The sequence below is a fragment of the Polypterus senegalus genome, chromosome 5 (genome assembly GCF_016835505.1).
Source record: "Polypterus senegalus isolate Bchr_013 chromosome 5, ASM1683550v1, whole genome shotgun sequence".
NCBI classification, from domain to species: domain Eukaryota; kingdom Metazoa; phylum Chordata; class Cladistia; order Polypteriformes; family Polypteridae; genus Polypterus; species Polypterus senegalus.
In genome coordinates this window covers 70,752,324-70,776,447 of record NC_053158.1, presented here as the reverse complement: position 1 = coordinate 70,776,447, position 24,124 = coordinate 70,752,324, and the positions used below count along the sequence as shown (strand labels likewise).

Genomic DNA, 24,124 nt, shown 5'->3' with positions numbered 1-24,124 from the left:
CAGAAGAGGGAGGTCGTGTTTTACTAACATGCTGGAATTCTATGAGGAGGCAACAAAAGGATACGATCAAAGTGGAGCTTATGATATTATTTATCTGGACTTTCAGAAAGCATTTGATAAGGTGCCACATGAGAGGTTGGGCATCAAGTTAAAAGAAGTGGGAGTTCAGGGTGATGTTTTTAGATGGGTGCAGAATTGGCTCAGACACAGGAAGCAGAGGGTGATGGTGCGAGGAACCTCATCAGAACTGGCCGATGTTAAGAGTGGTGTTCCACAGGGGTCAGTGCTAGGGCCGCTGCTATTTTTAATATATATAAATGATTTAGATAGGAATATAAGTAGCAAGCTGGTTTGGTTTGCAGATGACACCAAGATAGGTGGATTAGCAGATAATTTGGAATCCGTTATATCATTACAGAAGGACTTGGATAGCATACAGGCTTGGGCAGATTTGTGGCAGATGAAATTTAATGTCAGTAAATGTAAAGTATTACACATAGGAAGTAAAAATATTAGGTAAGAATAGACGAAGTAAAAATGTTAGGTAAGAATAAACAATGGGCGATCGGAAAATCGAGAGTACACCTTATGAGAAGGATTTAGGAATCATAGTGGACTCTAAGCTATCAACTTCCCAACAGTGTTCAGAAGCCATTAAGAAGGCTAACAGAATGTTAGGTTATATAGCACGATCTGTGGAGTACAAGTCCAAGGAGGTTCTGCTCAGCCTTTATAATGCACTGGTGAGGCCTCATCTTGAGTACTGTGTGCAGTTTTGGTCTCTTTGTTACAAAAAGGACATAGCAGCACTAGAAAACATTCAGAGAAGAGCGACTAGACTGATTCCAGGGCTACAGGGATGAATTATGAGGAAAGATTAAAAGAGCTGAGCCTTTACAGTTTAAGCAAAAGAAGATTAAGAGGTGACATGATTGAAGTGTTTAAAATTATGAAGGCAATTAGTACAGTGGATCGAGACTGTTATTTTAAAATGAGTTCATCAAGAACATGGGGACACTGTTGGAAACTTGTTAAGGGTAAATTTCGCACAAACATTAGGAAGTTTTTCTTTACACAAAGAACGATAGACACTTGGAATAAGCTACCAAGTAGTGTGGTAGACAGTAAGACATTAGGGACTTTCAAAACTCGACTTGATGTTTTTTTGGAAGAAATAAATGGATAAGACTGGCGAGCTTTGTTGGGCCAAATGGCCTGTTCTTATATAGAGTGTTCTAAAGAAGATTTTATTTGCAGCAACAGTCATTATAAATTATTAAAACATATTACCTGTTCAGTGAGGTACTGGTGTAAAAGGTATGGTTCTCCAGAATGCTAACTATCAATTAGAGAGATTTGCACTCCAGATAGTGTACTGAAGCAATCAAGAAGGCTCATGGGATATTAGGTTATATACCACGATATGTAAAGTACATATCAAGGGAGGTTGTGCATAAGTTATATAACTCACTAGTGAGGCCTCACCTGCAGCATTGTGTGTAGTTTTGGTCTCAATTTACAAAAAAGAAATGGCAGCACTAGAGAAAATCCAGAGGGTACCGACTATGCTGATTCCAGGATGAAGAGGTGTGAGCTATGAGGATAGACTGAAATAGCTGAACCCTCTAAGTTTAAATGGAGATTAAAAAGTGACATGATCGACGTGTTTAAAATTCTAAAGTGAATTAGTACAGTGGGTTAGGTGGATTGGTGATTCTGAATTGGCCCTAGTGTGTGATTGGTGTGTGGGTGTGTTTGTGTGTGTCCTGCGGTGGGTTGGCACCCTGCCCAGGATTGGTTCCTGCCTTGTGCCCTGTGTTGGCTGAAATTGGCTCCGGCAGACCCCCGTGACCCTATTCGGATTCAGCGGGTTAGAAAATGGATGGATGGATGGATGGAACCCATCCATTATTTTAAAACAAATTCTTCAACAAGAGCATAGGGACATGGTTGGATCTGAACATCTTGTGCTGGCATGTACACAGCTAAATTTACGAAAGTTCTGAGTTTTAGATATGAGCAGTGGCTGGACTTGTGAAACATACGATGGTGGATAACTCTCCTATCTTCTGTGAAGGTCTGTTGAGTCAAAAACTTCTTCTGTTTCCACTACTTTTGTTAACCATATTAGCCCAGTTCATCCTTTTAAGGGAGTGTTGTTACTAATGTCATACAAGCCTATACATCCTTTCATTTACTTATCTCTGTTAAACCAATTTTATCAACAGTTACAAGATGGGAAACAACAGTTGACGGTGTGCCAGTCCATTGCAGGGCATACTCTCTTAAATCAAATCAGGATATAATTGCCATGTAACTGAATGGGTACATCTTCAGTATATGAGAGGACAAACTAAAAATAATGTGGGCACAAGGAGAGCATGCAAACTTCACACAGATAGTGAAGGGGCTTTGATTGGAAAGGATGTCCCTGAATCTTTGAGGTAAGAGTGAACAGTGCCACCATACTATCCATGAGTATAGTGTGAAGTATTCGTAAGACCAAAGATAAATTGTGGTTATTGGGAGCCTGTTCTGATTATACTTGCAGTGGATATCCTGTAGTATCTGGAGCTAAGGGTATGGGTAGAGTATGGCTCATAAAATGCATATTTTATGGTCAAAAACACATGAGAACACAACAAATTAGAAAAATGAGAGCCAAGGATTCAGTCCTTCAAGGTTGTTTGTTTAGTTAATCGCTAAACTGTCCCAATATCTCATCCAGATACTTCAAGATTTCATGTTTCAGCTACGTGATTCAGTAGTGTTCCAGATTCCAGCAGCTCTTGAAAGTAAAGGAGTACTTCTGTCTTTAGCCATAAATGTGATTCTTTTTTATTTCCACTGTTGTCCTACCGTGCAAAAGCATTTAGAATTGCAGAACATTAGAACATAGCTCCAATCTGCAAACACTGCAATCAAGCTCCAGCCTCACTAGGCCACATGTTTTGGGCCTGCACCAAATCAACATCATTTTTGACCAAAATCTTTAAATGCCTTTCAGACAGCCTTGGTGTCACAATCCCTCTTAATCCACTAACAGCTGTGTTTGGTGTACCTTACATGAGTATCCTTTGGTGGGCTTAAAGTGGAGAAGGACAGACAAACTGTAATTGCCTTTACTATTGGCATGTAGACTTATCTTGCTCAACTGGAAGAATCCTAACTCTCCTCTTTTAAGTCAGTTAGTAAGTGATGTTTTATACTATTTGAAATTGGAAAAAATCAAATTCGCACTTAGAGGATCTGTACAAAACTTTTTCAAAACCTGGCAGGATCTAATCAATAACTTTTTAGAATAAGCATTTAAATTGAGGAAGCAGGTTCTCTCCCTTCTTTTACTCCATTTATCTTTATTCATTTATTATTTTATCTATTCATTTGTCTTTACTAGCATAAAATTTTACACTGCTGGCCTAGCTCCCTTTCTCAGGGGTGGGGGTTGATTTGTTTCAAACCTTTTTTGTTTTTTTTGTAAAACTTGAGTTATGTGTATGGAGTGTTGTTTGATTTTACAAAATTCAATAAACTTAAAATATACTTAAAAAAATGTTGTTATGATTTGAGCACTTGCCTACAATTTTGGAATGCCAAGCTTTTCTTTTACTTTTCATTTCCTGAATGTCCTCCTCATCCTCCTCCTGATCTTCATCTTTTGAGGTTGGCATTGCAGGAGAGAAAGTTGAGAAAGAGAACACACTGTTAGCTGGTATGTTTATCTGTCCTCCTCAAAGAGAAGGCTGCTTTGTAATTTGTTTCAAAATTCGGTTCAGTTCATAAATAATCCTTTAAATGCTGCTTGATAAATTGTATATTTTTTGTAGGTCATCCTAAATTGTCGGTTGTTTGCTACATCAGTAGATGACGACCTTGCACACATTTGAGATACTATACCTTTCTTAAAATTTTAACAGCACCACTTTTATAGAAGTTTGAAATGTACTCCTGCGGTTGACAAAGGATACATTGTTAGAATATTTGGAAATTAATATTTCTGTTGCATTTCCTTATGCTTTGGGCAATGGCCATACCCATGCTATCACATTCATTATCGGTGAAGTTGTTTTAGTTTACTGTTTCCCCATTCCGTTTAGGGATTAACTTATTTTGTTACTGTCTTGTTTTGCTGACTTGTTCTGTGTCATGGATATCTAGTGCATGCCTTGCAGACACGGGTGTGCATTAGTACAAACGTCACAGTTGTTATAAAATGTAAAAGGGATGTTTTTTAGGTTATATTTTATACCTTTCTCGTCCACTTTTTGTTGTAAACAAAGGTATGTGGGTGGCGATATGGTAGTGAGGCAATAGTATTAACAAATCCGGGAGACTGTGGTCCATTCCTTTTCATGGCTGCTGCATGCATGCAGTGTACATCGTTTTACAGTGTGTATTTAGGTTGTTTTTTTTTTCCCTCCTGATCCTCTAGTTTTGCTCTTATTTTTCAAAAATGCACTGCTGACTCAAAACTGATACCATGGGAGTAGGTATTGGCATTAAGAGATTTTGATAAAGAATATACAGTCGAAATTCGCAGGGGTTACATTCCTAGAGCACCCAGGAATTGTGAAGAACCGCAGATTTTGGATGTGGTCAAAAAAATGCCTATTTTTATAGTTTAACCCTAAATATGCCCCCAATACACTTTAATTTCATTTCAAACTCCGCTTAATACATTACCCTAATAAAAAGAATGTAAAGGTAAACCCGTATACTGTACAGTACTGTACTGCTATGTCTCCCGCAGTGCTAGAATGTAAAATACAGATGTTACCCCTATGTGTACTGTAATTCATGTATGCGGTTTTGTTTTCTTTGGTATAAGTAGGGTAGATACAGTAATAATTTAATAAAAATACAGTAAATGTACAGGTATTCACCAATAATGAATGATATTGATTGAAGTTGATGATGATGAATTAGCTGTGCCGTACGATGAAGGTATGTAGTGAAGATCATGACTGCACAGCAAAGCAGAGGATTTACAGCTCCTCAGGTGGCGCCTCTTCTTTAGTCGCTTGGGCGGCATCTTAGGGCTTTAAGAAGAATAAAACGGAAAACATGAGAACACTCCGCGAAACACTCGAGATAGCTACATGCAGTAAACTGTTATGATGCGGGAATGCTGGGTTGCATCTGCCGGGGAGAACGTCACAGGGCAGCAGCCAATCGGCAGCAAGAAGAAATGAATAACGCTCTTGGATTGGCTACTTTCAAACCTCCCGCCTCGGAGTACAGGGGTATTTCACCATCCCAAGCAGTGTTCGGTTGCTTTGTGTTCTCTCTACAGTACAGCATTGCCACAAAAAAGCCATAAAAAATGACAGAGGATATTTGTGGTTTCCGTGAAAGTTTATTAGTTAGGTTCTAAGGAAAAATCCATGAATGACTGAGGCCGGGAACTCTGAACCGCGACTTTGTGGGGGTCGACTATACAGTATGTGTAGATTTGGTAGTATAGTATTAATAAAGTGAAGTGGTGGCAGACAACAATTTAACAAATTGCACCTATGTCTTTTTTTCTTCTTGTGGTTCTTTTTCTGATATGTAATAGAATCGCTGCACCCCCCACTACTCTTTTTGCCATTTTAACAATTAATATAAATTAATTGTAAATAATGATCATGCTCGTTTGTCCTATTATCCATTTTTCTATCCATTTTATAAACCTTCTTACCACAGAACAATTTTGACAAGAATTTTCTATTCAGGCGGCACGGTGGCGCAGTGGTAGCGCTGCTGCCTCGCAGTTAGGAGACCCGGGTTCGCTTCCTGGGTCCTCCCTGCGTGGAGTTTGCATGTTCTCCCGTGTCTGCGTGGGTTTCCTCCGGCGCCCGGTTTCCTCCCACAATCCAAAGACATGCAGGTTAGGTGGATTGGCGATTCTAAATTGGCCCTAGTGTGTGCTTGGTGTGTGGGTGTGTGTCCTGCGGTGGGTTGGCACCCTGCCCAGGATTGGTTCCTGCCTTGTGCCCTGTGTTGGCTGGGATTGGCTCCAGCAGACCCCCGTGACCCTGTATTCGGATTCAGCGGGTTAGAAAATGGATGGATGGATGGATTTTCTATTCATTTCAGTAAAGCTTTCCAATCCCATTCATCTATTTTTTATAAAATGACATTGAGTCTGTTATGATACTTCAAAGTGTCAAAGCTTGTAAGTCCTAAAAAGAATCCAAAAATGCCCAATATAGGAGAAAACCATCAAAATCTGCTTAGTAACCAGAGCAAAAACACATAAAAAAAAGATTTATTTCACAAAAAAAGGCCCTGTCAAACAGTGACGGTCCAAAGATCACAAAAGACAAAGAGGCAATGCCTGGAAAAGGCAATCCCAGTCCAAAATGATAGAATGAAAGTAAAAGAAAACGAGCACAGATTCAGAAAATCCAGAAAAATCACCAAACCACAAAAATAAAAAGGAGAACTCGCCATACAACGACCGCATTTAGAATGGTCCACAGGGGACCACAGGGGATGGAGGGTTGACCCACTCTTTCTAAGGTTGAGGGCAGTCCACCCACAAATGGTACACATGGTACATTCAACAAGGTACACAGATGCATAGAAACTAAATGATTGATAAATGTAACAAAACCAAGGAAACTAAAAATGAACAAAACAAGACAAAAATATAGCCAGAGGAGGAACCTGGGCTGAAATATAAGTCAAGCTTTGAAAATCTCTAAAACGCCACTTTCTCCAATGCAAACTGGTCATATATTCCATTGACCAGTGGTTTTTTGTGTGAAGAAAAACATTTGAGTGAGGTCTGCCCTTGACAAGTTTCCACCTGTATCCCCTTGTTCTTCTTAAATGACTTAAATTAAAGTAACAACTGGGATCAACTATGCTAATTTCCTTTCATAATTTAAAAAACTTTAGTCATGTCACCTTATCATCTTAGTTTGCCGAAGCTGATTCAGTCACTCCTCACAATTCAGCCTCATAGTCCTGGATTCAGTGTTTCTTCTCTGAACTTGCACAGTCAAAGGGTGCTCCTTTTGCACCTTCTATAATCCATATTGGAAATCAAGTGACTTGACTGGCTTTGAATTATGATACAGGTTGACATCTATGGGTTGTAGGACTGGTGTTGAGCCCAAAGGAAAACGTTTAGATCTCTGTGTTAATAAGAAGCCTGAATTAAAAGCCATATCTATGCTCATATGTTTGAGTACAAACAAGGTGATGCTTTAAGTAGTAGTGTAGTAGTATTGTCATGTTTGCAGAATACATTTGCCCAAATTGATGTTATTTTCGAGAAGTTAGGTGGATAGGATTAGTGGGCTTTGTTGGGCTGAATGGCCTGCTCTTGTCAAACATTTTTCTAATGTTCGGTGAAATTCTTAGATGCATGTCCAACCAACAAGCAACACATCGGCTCTCTAAGGCACCATGATAAGTAAGAATATATTAAAATATATAACTTTATTTAATAGTAAAAACAAATCCGCGTACCTGTTGCTCTCCTTGCCCCTGGTTCTAGTATAGCTACCAATTTGTATTGCTTTTACTTATTTAGTCTTGCATTTAACTAGTCAAGTGTGCCAAGTCCTATATTTTAGAACCGTCCACTAATTTCAAACAATTACCCCAGGCAGGGGACCTGGACCTGAAATAGTGCAGATGTTATTGTGGAAAAACTATTGTTTCTTACAGAATTTTATTCTTGTGGTGTGATGACTCTTACTACTATTGACTGACTGTTGTGAGGTGCTTGCATTGCAGGCAATAGCCAAGTTGACTTTAATGCAAACAATTTCTTTTGTGCTGACGTATATAATGCATTCACTCACAGAGAGCTCTCTCTACGTGGATACATACACTGAGGTAAATTGTAACATTGTGAATAGTGTACGCCAGGTTGTAGTAAGCTAGCCCGCAGACTGTTCAGTGTGTAGTATCTGATTGATACAGGGGGACCGCACATATTTACTTGACTACCCAGTAAGACTTTTGCGTAAAGAATTAGATCATTGAATCTGGCAAAATATATTTCATAATAATTTAGAATATACTGCATGTATACTTGGTCTATTCAATTACTTTTATTGTAGAAATTCTGGTTGTTTATTTCTAATGTACTATTTAAGCTAATTAAGAAAGAAATAAAACATAGTCTTGAGAGGAAACTTACCCTTTTTCGCACACACAGCCTTTTTTGTTTAGTTTATTTATTGATTCATTTATGTATTCCTTGCATTTCTTATGTCCAGTTCAGGATTGTGGGTACTGGAGTTTATCCTGTTAGAACTGGGCCTAAAGCAAGAACAAACCCTGGACAGGGCATCAGTCCACCCCATTGTGGCCAATTTAGATTAGCTGTTCCCCAAGACATGAGTGTTAGGTTTTGCCAGGGGGGATTTGGATTACCTAGAGAAAAAAAATAAGCACACAAGCATTGGGGGGCCCACAGACAGCGAGCAGTCTGAAATTTGAATCCAGGGACTCTGGAGCTGCAGCGCTGCTAAATGAAGAAGAAAAACCCAATTGTGCATTTGTGAGTAACTGATTAAATGAAAGGGGAAACATGTGCGTAACTAATCCATGCTTTAAAATGGAGACGTTAATATCTGATTATTTAATTCTTTAGAATGAAAATTGACAGCTGGCGAATTTGCTCTCCCAGGGCTAGGGGCTGAGAGGCCCTGATTTGCATGTCATCAGTATAATGAGGCAGAACGTTGTTTAACGCTGTGACATTTGTACACATTGGCCTCTTATGCTAGGCACCCTTGAGGATGATTCACCCAGGCAATCTGCCACTTCTCGCCACCAAAACAATTAGCCTTTGGGTCAGCTGTCTTCTACCATAATAAGGCTAGAAAATCTTGGTTCCTAGACTCCAGTCTGCTGTGCACCTGGTGCTTGATGGTTTTGTATTTTCCCAATTTTCTAAGACCAGGACTAAACATGTCATCATTTAATTATAAACTTTGATTTTTTGTGGCCCGACCATGTGTGAGGGAAATTTACGAAACAGTTATGAAGAAGAGTGGTATGTTCACAGACTGCAGTGCTCATTATCTAACTCACTGACTGCATCTTCAGCATCAGGTGTAAGGTGGGCAGCAGCTCTACGTGGAATTTCAGTCAATTAGAGGACTCCAACACAGCCTCACACAGGGCATTTTGGGGCGGCAGTCTGCATTTCATTAATGGCTTTGTTCACTTTTTTGTTCCTAGCATGACAGTTTAATAAAGAGTAGGACCCGTGCAGTTGAGATTATAGCCTACATAGAAACTACCTACTGTATGTTGTGTCATTTGCAGCTCAACAGATAATAATCAAGATTAGCATACTGTAAATCTCACAAGGTGTCCTGTTATTGTGTGACAAAATATCTGTTATGGTCATGGAGTGTTGCCCACTAGTCCGTTCCCACCTTGCTTCTTCAGATTTGAACCCCTTGAACCCCTTGAAAGGTGTATTAAAACAATCTGTTTTCATAATGACAATACTATTTATGTTTAATTGTAAAGAGTAGTTTAAGGAAAGCAGATTAAGTGTGTTAAAAAGCAAATATAGCCATTGTGTTAATAGCTGATCACATTTTTTTTTTTTGTTTAAACCCTTGAATTTTGAAAGAAGGATAGACAAACCTCTTTGGTGTGAATGAACTAAAAGCAAATTCTTGTTACTTTGCTTTATTCAAAAAACAAAACAAAACAAAAAAACTCTTTGGGCTATGCCACCATCACACAAATATCAAAACAAAGGAAATAACTACACTAATCAAAGAATCCCATTAAAACCAGATTTTGGTCTCCTGAATAAGAAGTTTGCTGGGAGCAGAAGTTGGCTCTCCAGATCTAATTGTTGGGGACGGTTGTTCCACTGCCCTGGAGTTCCCTTTCTGCACTTATGAAGCTGAGCATGAACACCCTCTCACTTTTAACATACTGTCAGTTCATACATTTTATTCTTGGGAGTTCACTTACTTGTGTTTTGGTTCCTAAATGGACAAAAGACATGTTTATGAGTGTTTAGGTCCCAGCTGGGAATTGCCAAAGGCAAAGAAAATAAAATAAAGATGGGGGGAGAAAATTATTAAAAAAAAAAAAATATACAGTATTTTTCACAAGGTGAAAAGAGGACACATCCTCCATCTATTGCAGTGTGCTATGCTTGACTTAAAGAAGAACAGATCTACTTCCTGGAGATGCTGGTTCAAACTGAACACTTTCTTCTGTTGGTGATGTGTACTTTAGGGTGGAAGGGATTTCACAACTCCTCTGAGTGGTCTTTCTCCACTCTCAAGGCAGACATGGAAGGCAGGTTAGACACTGTGCATCCCCCTTAATCATCTGTCTCTGTTCCCTGTAACAAGACCCCATAAGGTAAGCATTGGACAACAGTTAATTTTTAGGTCCCACAAAAACTTTCAATATACCCTGTAGATGCTCAAGCAATTCAGTGCCAACTCATCCTCAAATGCACTCAAAAGAATCTTCTTACAAATTATTACATAAATTTCATAGTTCAATAGTGAACTCCTGCTTCACAGCTCCCATGTCCTGGGTTTGGTTCTCTCTGTTGGTCATCGACTGTGTTGGGTTTGAATGTTCTTCCCAAATCTGTGTGGATATTTCTCCGGTTCTCCGAAAGTCGTACCAAAGTCATTCTAGTTAATTTAACCCAGCGTCATACTTGACAGCGAGTTGAAGATGATGACTCCAGGTGCTCATCTTGTCTCTTGAAGATGTGGGATTACAAAACTAGGATTCACAGGGGATGATGAACTGCAAGCTTTCGTGATGAGTTTCCAAAATATTGTGAGCTCACTTCTTTCTTTGACAGCCAATAATGTGCTTCCTGATCACATATATGAATGCTTTTCAGGTATAGTGTGTTTAGTCACAACCTCAGCCCTTCATTTTATTCCCATTCTGTTGTGGTACATAAAACATGAACATCAGACAGGTGACCCTCTCTTCTGTTTATCAGGTTCAAAACACACTCTTCTTCTGTTTCTTTGTGGCCAAGTGCTTTGCATGTAATGGACGTCTATCAAGTCGCAGATTGGTGGGACTGAGTCACTGGGCATGTCAAACTAACACAACTGGCCATCATTGGAAGTGGGTCGCAACTGCCCCTGACTTGCTAAAATGAAGTCTGCAACTGAAAATCACTGGAAATATCATTTAGTGTGATGGGTGTTTTGGTTTGTGTGGGGTAATTTGCCATCTTTATGAGTGAATTGTGTCTGTGTGGCTGAGGTGGCCATTGCTGTTTCCTTCTTACCTTCTGTTCAGTGCCTTTCCACAGCTCTAGATGAGATTGAGCAGGAACAGGAAATGAATGGATGGATGGACGGACATAGCACAAATCTTTAACTGTTTCTACCATCCAATTTTCTGTCATTTTTAAAGTGTAAAATGGTGACTGCTGGGTGTTACTGCTGTCTAATCAACAAAGGGATTTATCTAAAAGCAGGATTAATCTTGGGAATCACTGGCCTAGATAGATTTGCACAAAACACTATGAACTGATTGAACATCAAGGCACACAGTAGGCTGGAATAATTTCAGCTGCTGAGAAAGTGACTGATGAAAGACTTAAAAAATCTTGATAGAGTATAAATCATAAATCTTCTAATGCTTTGTTTGTGCCTGGCTTATGTGTTTGTTTATGAAATGCTTGGTGGATCATCTATCGCATGAAAGCACACAGGACTTAATTGATGTTCTAAAAAACAACACATGCTGTTTATGAGGAACACTCTTTCTTTCAAGTCCACAAAAAAACTCAACATTTCCCATTTTTTCATTTTCTGAATCCCTTTTTTCCATTAAATTATGCCCGAATCCCTTTCCTCTGTGTGAAGTTTGCTTGTTCTACCCAAAGTCAGTGTGGATTTTCTCTCCCACATCACAAAGACATGCATGTTGGTTTAATTGGTGAGTTTAAACTGGCCTTGTATAAGTGATGGTTGATTCCTGCTTTGCCCCTGATGCTGCCATGATAGGCTCCAACTCCCTGTGGCCCTGAAGTGGAGTTAGGAGAGTTTGACTGTGGATGATTGCAAATTCTGACCAGCTAGTTGTGATCCAAGTGTCTAAAGAAAAAAATGGGTGAACCCTTGGACCTGTAGGTCACCTTACCTTCACCTTAACAAAGAGCTGCTTAATAAAGATGACTGTTGCTTTTCCAAGCTGAACTGCAGTTTAATTATTCCCCGCACCAAACATTCATGTCATTATTTTTGAATTTCTTTTTCCTCAGCTTGTTCTCCATTTCTTTAAAGAATCCTTATAAACAGTTAATCTTTTGTTTCTACCTTTCAGGAATTTAAACTTCTCTTCCAGGCCTCCCTGTGGCTGCCTCCTTTCAGGCGGTGCAGATTGTACTGTGTTCCACCTTTTAATTGGTTACTCTTGATTATTTTTATAGTACAAACCACTCTACTTGCGCATATACTGTATATACAGTATTAATATTCTGCTGTGGCAGGGCAGAGCATTGTGTTTGTGTCACTAATTTCTAAATCGTGCTATGACTGTGCTTGTATTGCATCACTTCTCTTTAGAGTTTTGATATGAATGTGTGAATTAGGAGTGGAAGCAGCACAGCATAGATATTTGGGTTTATAGGAGACACGTTTTCTGGAAGAATGTAAGGGGATGTGTCATGTTACGAATTTGACAAATGAGAGACTATTCAGTCCTTCAGGCTTGTTTGGTTGGCCAATAGCTAAGCTTTTTCAATATGTCATCCAGTGATGTTGCACCATGGGGTGGACATATGCCCTAGAAGCTGTGAATGAATGAATGAAAACAGAAAGGAGAAAAACAAAATATGGACAAGGAACATGTTTTGCATCAAAGAGATCTTTAGGTTAGGACATTTCCAAGCTATAAGTGAGTGTGATTTTTAATAGATCCTCCAGGGTTGGTTCTTGCCTTGAGCTTTTTTCTATTGGCATAAAATAACCCCCAAGTGACCCTGTATAGAAACAAATAGGCCTGCACAATGTTTGTGTGAATGAATATGCTGTTGTTGATGTGCTAAACAGTTGTCTCCAGCACCAGTCCTAGGGGACTCCTGTGGCTACAGGTTTTTGTTTCAATCAGTTTCACTACCAGTGAGTCATTTGAACTCATACTGATGTCATTGTTTGTCTTTTTTCCCTTCTGTTATTCTGTATTTAAAAAAAAAAAAGGCTGTAGTTTGAAAGCTGCACAGAAAATAACTAAGAGATCAGAAATTAAAACTCTGATCTGAATGCTTCTAGCTTTTCTTATGAATATAAATATCACACTGCTGCTGTTTACTAAATGCAGAATCGGAGAATAAAAAAAGCCCAACTATTTAAACAATAATAAGGTTAAAAACTTTCTGATTGCGAAACTAGGTGGAACAAAAAGCTACAGCCAGAGAGGTCACTCAAGGAATGGGATTGGAAAGCTTTTTGCTAGAGAAGTGTAGTGTTTTTCTGGTTAAAGAATCCATCATATAAATAAACGAATTCAAAAATTATACCATAACGTTTTCAAACCTGTTTATTCTGCAGGAATGCTGGCGCTTATTCATCCTTGCTATATCGGGCAAAAGGAAGGATCTAACCCAGAACATACTTGCTCTAATTTCTGCATCACCTTGTCACCCTAATTAATTAATAAATAATATTTTCCTCAATTATTAAACATGATCTGTCTTTAGTGTGCGTCTGATTGAATAGTGTAGTGGCACAATGGCACTGCTCCCTCATGGTTCTGGGAGAGTGGATTTGAATCCCACCCCATTGACTGATTGTATAAAGCTTGCATGGTCTGTATCTGTGTTGGTGCTTCTCAAGGTACTCTCTAATCCATTCCTTCTCCAACTCTAAGTTGGAACACTTCAAGTGAGTAGTCTCTGACATCTGACTGCGCCAGATGTTGCCAAAACAGGCTTTGGCTCCAAACCCCAAGTTCAAAAAACAGAATGATGAGTAATGTTAGCCAATGAGTTACTGGGCTGGACTACTGACCAATGAATTAGGCGGTTTGGGGGGTCCTTAGTTCAAATGCTTGGGCACATCTGATTGTGTTTCATTTTCATTCAAGATCGCATTTCTGGGTAGTAGTTTATTTAATAATATTTTAGTTAAAATATACAGGTTTGGGATGTTGTAAGCTTATGACTGGATAACTTCACATGTGGGTTATGCGACATGTAATTTGAGTTTTTTTTTTCATGGAGTTATTCATATTTTTGCTGTTGTTCAGTGTTGGTCACCATTGCACTTATTATATCAGAATCTTTATCTTTATTCTGTGTGAAAACATGAGAATATAATTTTTTTCTAGGTCATCCCTACAATCTACATGGGTCAAGTAACATATAAAAAAACTGTTTGGGTAGAGTATTCTTGTAGTGTTTAAACATAAACAGAAACATTTAGCAATAAATAGTATAAATCATAAATACAGTATGTACATAAATTCTCAATCCAGCTTAAGATCATAAGGAGGTGGACTGTACCCCTGATATCACCGGACCAAGTCATGAACCAGGCCTGTGCCACAAGCCAATTGATTGCAGGGCCCAGACTCACCCACCATCACACGGGGGCCAATTTGGAATCGCCCATTAACCAAATCTGCATGTCCCTAGGGTTGTGAACTGGGGAAAACCAATGTGTGAATGTGTATACATACAGTGAATAAAACAAACTTTTTTCCTCCATTATCTTTTTAGGAATTGCAGCAACAAATATCCTTAGTAAATGGGGAGTGTAGAAAAGAGACTTGAGAATTTCCTACAGTGTCTCACTGATCTTTTTTTTTTAATTTCTTTCCCTCTAGGATGAAGTGGATGAGCTACGAGCTGAGATGGAGGAGATGCGGGACAGCTATCTGGAGGAAGATGTGTACCAACTTCAGGAACTTCGCCGGGAATTAGACAGGGCCAATAAGAACTGCCGAATTCTGCAATACCGTCTAAGAAAAGCAGAACAGAAAAGCCTGAAAGTTGCGCAAACGGGCCAAGTTGACGGAGAGCTGATAAGAAGCTTGGAGCAAGACCTAAAGGTAATTTTGCGTACAGTTGGAATGAATGAAACTCCAAAAAGCATGTCACTAATTAGAAACTCTAAAATGAACGTGATTGATAAAAATCAGTATTTGTGTAGTATCAGACAAGACACACAAAGTATTTTCAAAATCTATCGATGATGATGATACAGCACTCCTTTTTCTTCTGTTTTTGCATGTTCATCTGACATACTTCTTTTTTTTGTAATCTAACCAGGCTGAAGATCATGTATTTCACATTTTTTATCCATGTCAAACTATATATGCGTCTGTTAAGTCTAGGTAGTATTTTATAATTATGTGGTTTTAAAGGTGTATAGGGTCATTATTATCATGTGTAGAAAGTACAGTAAAATTTTAACTTACATGCACTAATTAACTAGTAAAACGTTGCAGTTCTTTGGTGCCATGAATACCGAGTATAACAATCCTACTTTGAAACTTCAGTCTTCCATACCTGAAAAATCTCAGAACATATTTGAGATTAATGGGCAACCAGAAGTATTGGTTCATTTAACCGGTGTAAAATGGTGTTACATGTTTAATAAAAACGGCGTTGGGAAATAAGAAACTTGTTTGTTATACAGACGATTTTTGTATTCAGATTTTATGTTCATTTGTTAGTCACCACAGAATGCATGTTTTTGGTGCGCTGAGTGATTGAGTGAAGAGGTTAATGTAAATTGAAAAAAGATGTTTCACTGGTAGACAATGCGAAAATGACTTGCACCAATTGGTACCCATCCTAAGTTTTTTAGGTACATTCGCATATAATGTGCAAAGAACATATTGCAGTAGCTCTGTTTTTCTGTCTTCATGAAAAAACTCAGAGCCCCATGGATGAATTTTATTAAAATGAAGCATACATCTTGGCCGGCCTGTACACTGGTACTGTGAGTGCTGTGCAGAGTGGAGACAGGACCTCTGCGTTTTTTCCCAGTTGATTCTGGGGTTCGTCAGGAGTGTGATCAATGCTTGTATGGATTGGGTGTTGGGCAAGGTTGCGGGGTCCAGCAGCTGTGGGGTATCTGTTGGTGAAGAAAGATTCATGAATCTTGACTTTGCTGACTATGCTGTGATCTTCGCGGAGTCAATGGAGGCTCTGATCAGGGTGCACGGGAGACTGAGCGAGGAGTCTGAGTGTCTGGGCTTGTGAGTATCCTGAATAAAATCTAAGATCCAGTCCCTTAATGACCTCCTGAGCGCAGCCATCAGCAGTGTGTCTGTCTGCGAAGGGAGTGTCTACCTTGTCGAGAAGTTTACTTACCTTGGCAGTGACATTCATGTCTCTGGTGACTCTTCCTATGAAGTCATTAGATGGATTGGGAGAGCATGGGGGGGTCATGAGGACACTGGAAAGGTGTGTGTGGTGCTCCCAATATCTGTGCAAAAGGACGAAAGTCCAACTCCTTAGATTCCTGGTGCTTCTTGTCTTGCTATATGGTTGTGAGACATGGATGCTATCCAGTGACCTGAGACAAAGACCATTGGTTTGACTTTGTGTTGAATGAGCGGTTGCTCGTGGAGTCCCGAATGAGGCACATTATCTGAATTGTGAGGGAGCGTCAGTTATGGCACTGAGGCCACATGCCGTGTTTTCCAGATGGTGATCTGCCTTGCAAGGTCCTCATTGTTGGGGACTCAAGTGGCTGGACCAGGCCAAGGGATCACCCACGTAACACTTGGCTGCGGCAGATAGAGGGTCATTTCCGGAGGGTGGGACTGGACCGCGTGTCTGCCTGGGGGGTTGCAAACCGGGATCCCGAGTTGTATCGTCGTGTAGTGGGTGCAGCATCGCACTATACCAGTCCATGCTCCTCAACTTGACTTGACTTGCAGCACACTTCTTCAAGGCAATTTGTTGTGATATTTTGAGCAGATCACACTGTATACTGTTTTAAAATTTTAAAATCTGCCATTGAAAAGCATTGGTGAATTTGCAAACTCCTCAATCTTGAAAATGCAGAAATATTCTGTGTGACTTCAAGTATGAAATAGTTTACTGCTTTAGCTTGATAGTGGTTATACCATCTTGTTTACTTTCCATTTTTTTCACCTCCAATAGCCACTACTGACAACAAACAGATCCCCAGTACTAGTTAATGAAATACGAGCAGATTGTGTGGGTGGTTTAGAAGTTGTTGTCGCTGGCCTTTTGAGCAGGCATGGGACTGCAATTTTTTTTCCCTTGTGCACTAATCTGTCTCTGATGATGATGAAGGAATGAAGCACCCATTAACCAATTGAGGATGGGCGTTCTGCATGGGCATACATGCTACACAAGTGTTTGGATTGGGACTTTGAAAATCTGGTCACCCTAAAATTTACCATTAGAGTGGCGCATTCACCTGATGTCCATAATGGTTACTGGATAAAATAAAATTTGTCATTCACTTCTGTTATTCCCTAACATTTGTCGCAACTGTATCGCTTTGCAAGTTCCATTTTATAAAATATTACAATGGCCAGACATGTTCAAGCAAAGAAGGGATTAACTTTAAAAGTTTTTTTTTTTTTGTTATCTTAATTGGCAATTGCAAATTATGCGGTGTGTGTGTGTGTGTGTGTTTGTGCGGTCGTGTCCAGGTTTGTTTTCAGCCTTGTGAGAAAGCCTTTGGCCTCCAAAACCTTGAAGTGGATTGAGAAGATCACAGAACCTACTGACAGAACTCAGTTCAAAGTGAGCTACAGTCCCTGCACAGTCCTCCAATGCACTTAAATGTTACTCCACTTGTATATTTTCTAACTTCTTTTTTCTGCCTTGCACCTTATGCTGCCAGATAGGCTACATCCACTGTAGGCTCAATTTTTTTTGGGTTCAGAAATGACAGGAGGGATTATTTTCAGCAGAAGTGTTAAGATCAGAGTCGACAAATCTGTGTAAGCAGCAATAGCATGCACACAAATGAATATAAGGAAATATTTTTGAACTATGTTCACAAGGGAAAACAGTTGGAAATCCATGTTATTGTTTTGCTTTAGAATTGTGAAAATAAACTCCTTTCACTCTTTATTTAAAATATATTTTTGTTCAGTTGTCATGGGAAGAAAATATAATATTAGATTGAATTTAAGATGCCAGTCTAGAGTCTAAAGTGTACTGTTGTTTTTATAAATAAACCATAAAAGGAACTATGGGAAGTTTGTCTTTAAACATGAACTTCATTTATTAAGTGTTGTTAAGAGTTTGAGTCCTGTCACAGTCTCTCTGTCTTTGTGGAGTTGCTACCGTACTATTCTTGTCATGCTGTTAAGAAGTAAAACTTAAATAGCAGCCAAACTCTATTCACAAAGGCTTTAAGGGAGGAAGTTGTGCTGTGCTCCAACTTTATTTTTGTTTTGAACTTGAAAATTCAGAGTGAAACTAGGAAGCAGTTAACTCCAAGAAATGAACTGTTTGCAGTAAACAAAATACTTTTATGGTATGGTAATCTATCCAGTATATGTGTATGCTATGCAATTCAAACCATACATTAACCAAACCGTATATTAGGGATATACTCAGTAAATGAGTTTACTATTATTCTATTTTCTATTGTTTGAGCTATTTTACTGCAGATACAGAGCCTATAAAAAGTTTTTGCCCACTTGGAAGTGTACATTTTTAGAGAACATTGAATCATCCATCCATCCATCCATTTTCCAACCTTTTGAATCCGAACACAGGGTTAAGGGGGTCTGCTGGAGCCAATCCCAGCCAACACAGTACGCACAGTGGGTTTAATTAATCTTTTTTGTAACTGATCAACAGAAAAAAACACTCTAACATTATAGTGAAAATGATCCAAAGTTATATCCCCAAAGTTTTCCCCTAGTGTCCTTATTTAGAAGATGTGCCTTTGGTGGCTGTTCCTGCCTTTAGTCTGTGTGCACAGGTCACTTTCGTCTTTACACATCTCAGGACACTGCAGTCTTTCCTTGTTCTTCTTTGCAAAACTGCTCAAGCCCTGCCAGGTTGCATGAGGATTGTAAGTGAGCAGCTTTTTTTCATTCCAGCCATAAATTCTCAGTTGGACCGAGATCTAGACTTTGATTCGGGTACTCCAGTACATTAACTTTGTTGTTTTTTAAGCTGTATCTGTGCAACTTTGACTTTATGCTTGGGGTTGTTGCCTTGGTGGAAAACGAATCTTCTGCTGAGGCGTTGGTTTCTTGCATATTGCAAGCGATTTTCCTCAAGGGTTTCTGTGCATTTTGCTGCGTTCATTTTACTCGCTATCCTCACAAGCCTTGCGGCGCCTGCTGCAGGGAAACTTCTCCAGAGCATGATGTTTCCACCACTATGCTTCATGGTCGGGATGGTGTATTTATTTTTTAGTTTGGCTTATGCCAAATATCATGTTTAGTCCCTTCTTCCAGCTGACTTCAGAGATATCCCATGTGACTGTGATGTACTTTTTTTTTTTTTCCCCTCCAGTGTTTGCCACTCTCCCATAAACCTGGTGAAGCACCTGGACAATGGTTGTTGCATGCACAGTCTTTCAACTCTCACCCACTGTAGCTTGTAACTCCTTCAGAGTTATCATAGGTCTATTGGTGGACTCCTTTGCTGGTCTTCTCCTTGCTCAATCTCTCAGTGTATGTGGACAGCCTGCTCTAGGAAAATGTACAACTAATTGACTAATGACTAATTTAATTGGACTCTGAAGGATTTTCTTGACTCCATCTCCTGACTTTTATGCTTTTCAATCACCTTTTCCAGGAGTCGCTTGGAGTGTTCATTTGTATTCATTATGTAGGTTAGGCACTAATACTGACTCGCCATAAGTTTGACCTTACAGATACCTACAGATGCATTTATAATACAAACAGGTGATCTCTATGTAACTATTTATGTGTCCTTTAAAATCAATTGGCTGGGCAGTAATGATTAAGATGAGTCATATTAAAGGGGGTGAGTGCTTAATGTAACCAGTTATTTTGTGTTTTATATTTGTAATAAAGGATGCCCACTTTTACTTTCATTCATTCAGTCATTTTCTATTGATTAATGTCAAAAAGGCCAAGTTTAATCCACTGTCATTCAACATTGTATAACAATAAAATGTGAAACCTTCCAAGTTGATGAATACTTTTTATAGGCACTGTAGCAATTTCAAATTGGCCCTTTGTCAATGTAGATGTGTACCTGAATGTGTCCTTTAATGCAGTGTCATTCTGTCTGGTGCTGGCACTTGGCTTGTGCCCGATGCTGTCAGGATCGGCTTTAACCTCACTGTGACCCTAAGTTGTATTAACTGTGTTTGAGAATGTTATATTAGACATAGGAGAGTCGTGTTTTATGATGTTGCTTACCATTAATTCAGAAGGAATTGCATGCAAGACTGCAGTGTGGATCTGAAATATGATAAGGAAGGCTTGTTAAAACATATAAGCAGTAAATCAATTTTGCCTCCATAGTCCTTTAAATGTCCTGCTTCTTTTAATAGTCAAAGCAAAAAACTATGAAAATAAAAAAGAAGTGACTCTGTCACAAAGTATAAGTAACTTTTTTATGTTTTGGAATAAGAATGAATTTGCAGTGTGCGTTTTAATGTTTCCTTAACATAATTTGGTGCATAAATTAGCAACTGTGTGACTTGAACGCTGTAATGAGGTAATGTGGCTTTTTTATATCGATTTAAAGAAATGCTCTAGTTCTAGAAGTACATAATGGGTAGGTGTGCATTAGATAGTGCAATATAAAAATCTGGATTTTATTGTAACATGTACAATGTTTTACAACATCTTTTGGGTGATATGAACACTTAGTGTACATTACATTTATTTCAGGAGGGCATTGTTTCTCATTGCGGTCAATCACTTCTCCACATATTTTATGAACACTAAAGATAGCATGTATAGTATGTCAGCTGCACTCTCACACATTCTTGGCTTTCCTGTAACTGGATGCTTTGCATCAACTGAATTTTTTTAACCGTAGATAACAAATTTTAATTTTATAGTGTACCACTATCACTACTAGTTCAAAAGCTTCAGTACTTTGTAAAACATTTAAACAGACTTGAAAATTACTTATTCAGAAGTACAGATAACAACAAATAAGCAATTGAAAGGTTAAAAAAGCATCGTCATATTTAAGTTTTTGCTATTTTCTTAGCTGCTCGTCTGTGGGTGTTCTGTCACTACTACCAACGCAAGCAGGAATGTCATGCAAAGCGTCTATGATTCTTGTTGACAAAATGTTTGTGACCAGTTATGACAATCTTTTTCCCCTGAAGCTTCACAGGTTTGGATCTGCTTATTGTTTTTAAAATATATTCCATCTAAAAATGTCTTTTTTGATACTGGTGGAACATGTGTAAAGAAGCTTCTACTTGGGGGTGGGGGAATGTATGCAACTGAAAACATCTATTAGAGTCTAATGCAGGGAGGCCATATTAACATTTTGGAAAAAGACTGCGTGTAAATCGAACCCACTTTAAGATCTGTTTTTGGTGTGAATGCATCTACTGACTTCATCTACAGTGGTAACTTCCAGCTCACCTGTGTGAACTCTAGTGCACCATCTGTTCACAGCAGCTCGGCAGGGCTTCTACTGAACTCTTAAACTATAGTCATGCAATCCATAGGAAGAGCTTGGATTGCATCCAACATGGTTTGGCAGCTGCACCTTATGTAGTGGAAATTCTGATCTTGAATTGGTCTCCCTTGTCTGCATAGTTTTAAAATGCCAGAGGCTTTTCACTTTGGAGACCTACTGTGGAGCTGGGTACAGTGTGTGTGTGTGTGTGTCTGCATTTTCAGTATACAAAGTTGGTTTGAGCCTATGGCTCAATACTTTAAGTAATTCTGCGTTTGGTTATACAAACCCCATTCTATTTGTAATGTACATTTTTATGTTCATATTGCATTTTTTAATGCATTCCCTGGCAGTTTTGCTGCCTTCAGTGGATAGTATTTGTTACATAGAGTGGTGTTTTGTATGAAGCAAGAAAGACCACAAAAGTGAATGGTTGAATGCCTGAGTTTTTCTCTCATTAGTCTCTTGAATATTACTGGCCAGTAGCCCATTTTTAGTTAATAAAATGACAGCTTTCTAGTACTGCGGAACAGGCCAGCTAAACAAAAAGTCTATCATAATCAGCTGATTACACCTTAAGAAGTTTACAAGTTCATTATTCAATCAATTTTTGCACCTTTTGCTGTGAAAATGCAATATATTACATGTCGGTTTTACAGATAAATTATGCAGTGATAATGTTGGAGGCAAATTAAAAGTTGGAAGAAACTGTTAGTTTTATTTGGACTTTATCTACACTAAGAAAGTCCTAAAAAGGACAAATTATGAAGCACAGTATGCCATTAGTAATCTGTGTTCTTTTACTGCATCTCTCACCAGGTAGCCAAAGATGTTTCCGTGAGGTTGCACCATGAACTGGAGAGTGTGGAGGAGAAGCGCTCAAAAGCTGAGGATGAAAATGAGCTCCTGCGACAAAAGATCATCGAGGTTGAAATCTCTAAGCAAGCCCTGCAGCACGAGCTGGATAGAGTTAAAGAGGTAGGAGGCAGTGGCCAATCTAGACTGTAGCATTGATGAGTTGGTTTTTAATGGATTTGATATTTTTCTTGTGTACTTTCAATGTCAGTGGTCATATTCTTTTGCTTAGGGCTGGTAAAAGTTATTCAGTGAAGAGTATTGTGACATTTAATAACACATTTGCATAGTCTTGCTTTTTGCATTGACTCTCTTGAATGGTTTTTATTCTTCTTTGTACTGGCTTCAGTATTTTGCTTTAGCTTTTTTATGCTTAGTAAAAATTAGCCCTGATGAATTCTGGGCTTGTAATGCAGTTTTTCAAGTGTGTTTTGATTTATTGACTTTTTCAGAGTTCAGTTGAGTTGGCTTGGAGAGCCATCTTGTAATGGCCTGGATGTCAATATTCTTCCTCCCTTTGTAGCTAATTTATAAGTAGAAGATTATAAAGTTTATTTTTGTCCATTGCATACACTTTAGGTTATTTTTAAAAAGTTTATTTTCATAATTATCTTTTTTGTGCATTCTTATTATGTTTTTGTTTCTCTGAATTGGTAATAGTGTTAGTTTTATAAATTTTTTGATGACCCTGTTTTGTTTTTAATTTCTTTTTATTATAACCACAATTTTGTGAATGTTTTTCATGGCTTGGGCTATATTGCTTATATTAATGACGCCTGTTGCTGTGGTATATTAACATTTGGCGGCTTGATTGCTATCATCCAAGTTTTTGGATTACATGTAAATCAAATAACATACTGTGGGAATGATTAGGTTGGGGATTCTGTTAAATTTCATTGTGCGTTTGTGCAATGACAATAAAAGGCATTCTTTTCTTGTAGTTTTGGCTAGGAACGTTTTGTTTTTGAGGCTTTGAGTGTTTTTGTGTATTTGGTGCTTTTACAGCTCAGAGTTTTGCAATTCATTTTCTTTTTCCTTTCAACTTGTCTCCTGACTATTGTTTTGTGATGAACCTATCTACTAGCTAGAATGTATACAATATAGTGTTAGGCGGCCTGAAAAGACTGTTGTATCTCTTTCATAAAATCTATTTTGTGCACCTAGAGTTCAAATATTTGATATTTTTAATAAGCAATTGTAGTTATTAAGAAGCTGTTTGATCTGCAACAAGGATGAATTTGTTCTTGGCGTATTTTGCCTTGAGATGTGCTGTTTTGTGTAACCATAAGGGTTTAAAATGCAACTGAAAAGTGTAGTTCTTAAGCTTGGCTTTGCTGTAGTGATACCAGATGTGGGACAGAAACGTAATAAACAGGATACAAATGTGTTCTTGAATGTCTAATTCAGTAGTATGTTGTACAAATGTTAAGAGGACTGTTGCTCTCATATAGATAGATAGATATTTTATTAATCCCAAGGGGAAATTCACATATTATGTAGGATGTGCAAGTATACATTCTTTCAGTTCAATTTTTCACAATGTTGCATTGTAAAAAGTATTTAAACCTTTACAAATGTCTTTTTTCACCATGATTTTGTTGGAGCATTTCTTGTACTTTTAGTATACAGTGATCCCTCATTATATCGCACTTTGACTTTTGCGGCTTCACTCCATCGCGGATTTTAAATGTAAGCATATCTAAATATATATCATGGATTTTTCGC

The 24,124-nt window shown here is 38.5% G+C and overlaps 1 protein-coding gene across 5 annotated transcripts in view; it reads left to right on the top strand.

Annotated features, from left to right (window-relative positions):
* The window catches only part of LOC120530354 (microtubule cross-linking factor 1), a 243,001-nt gene that overhangs the window by 20,515 nt on the left and 198,362 nt on the right, over window positions 1-24,124 (top strand). For all 5 annotated transcript variants that reach the window (XM_039754783.1, XM_039754786.1, XM_039754782.1 and 2 more), the window contains exons 2-3: window positions 14,794-15,018; window positions 22,364-22,522. In XM_039754783.1, coding sequence (XP_039610717.1) covers window positions 14,794-15,018; window positions 22,364-22,522 — 384 coding nt within the window. The remainder of the gene's footprint in view (window positions 1-14,793; window positions 15,019-22,363; window positions 22,523-24,124) is intronic.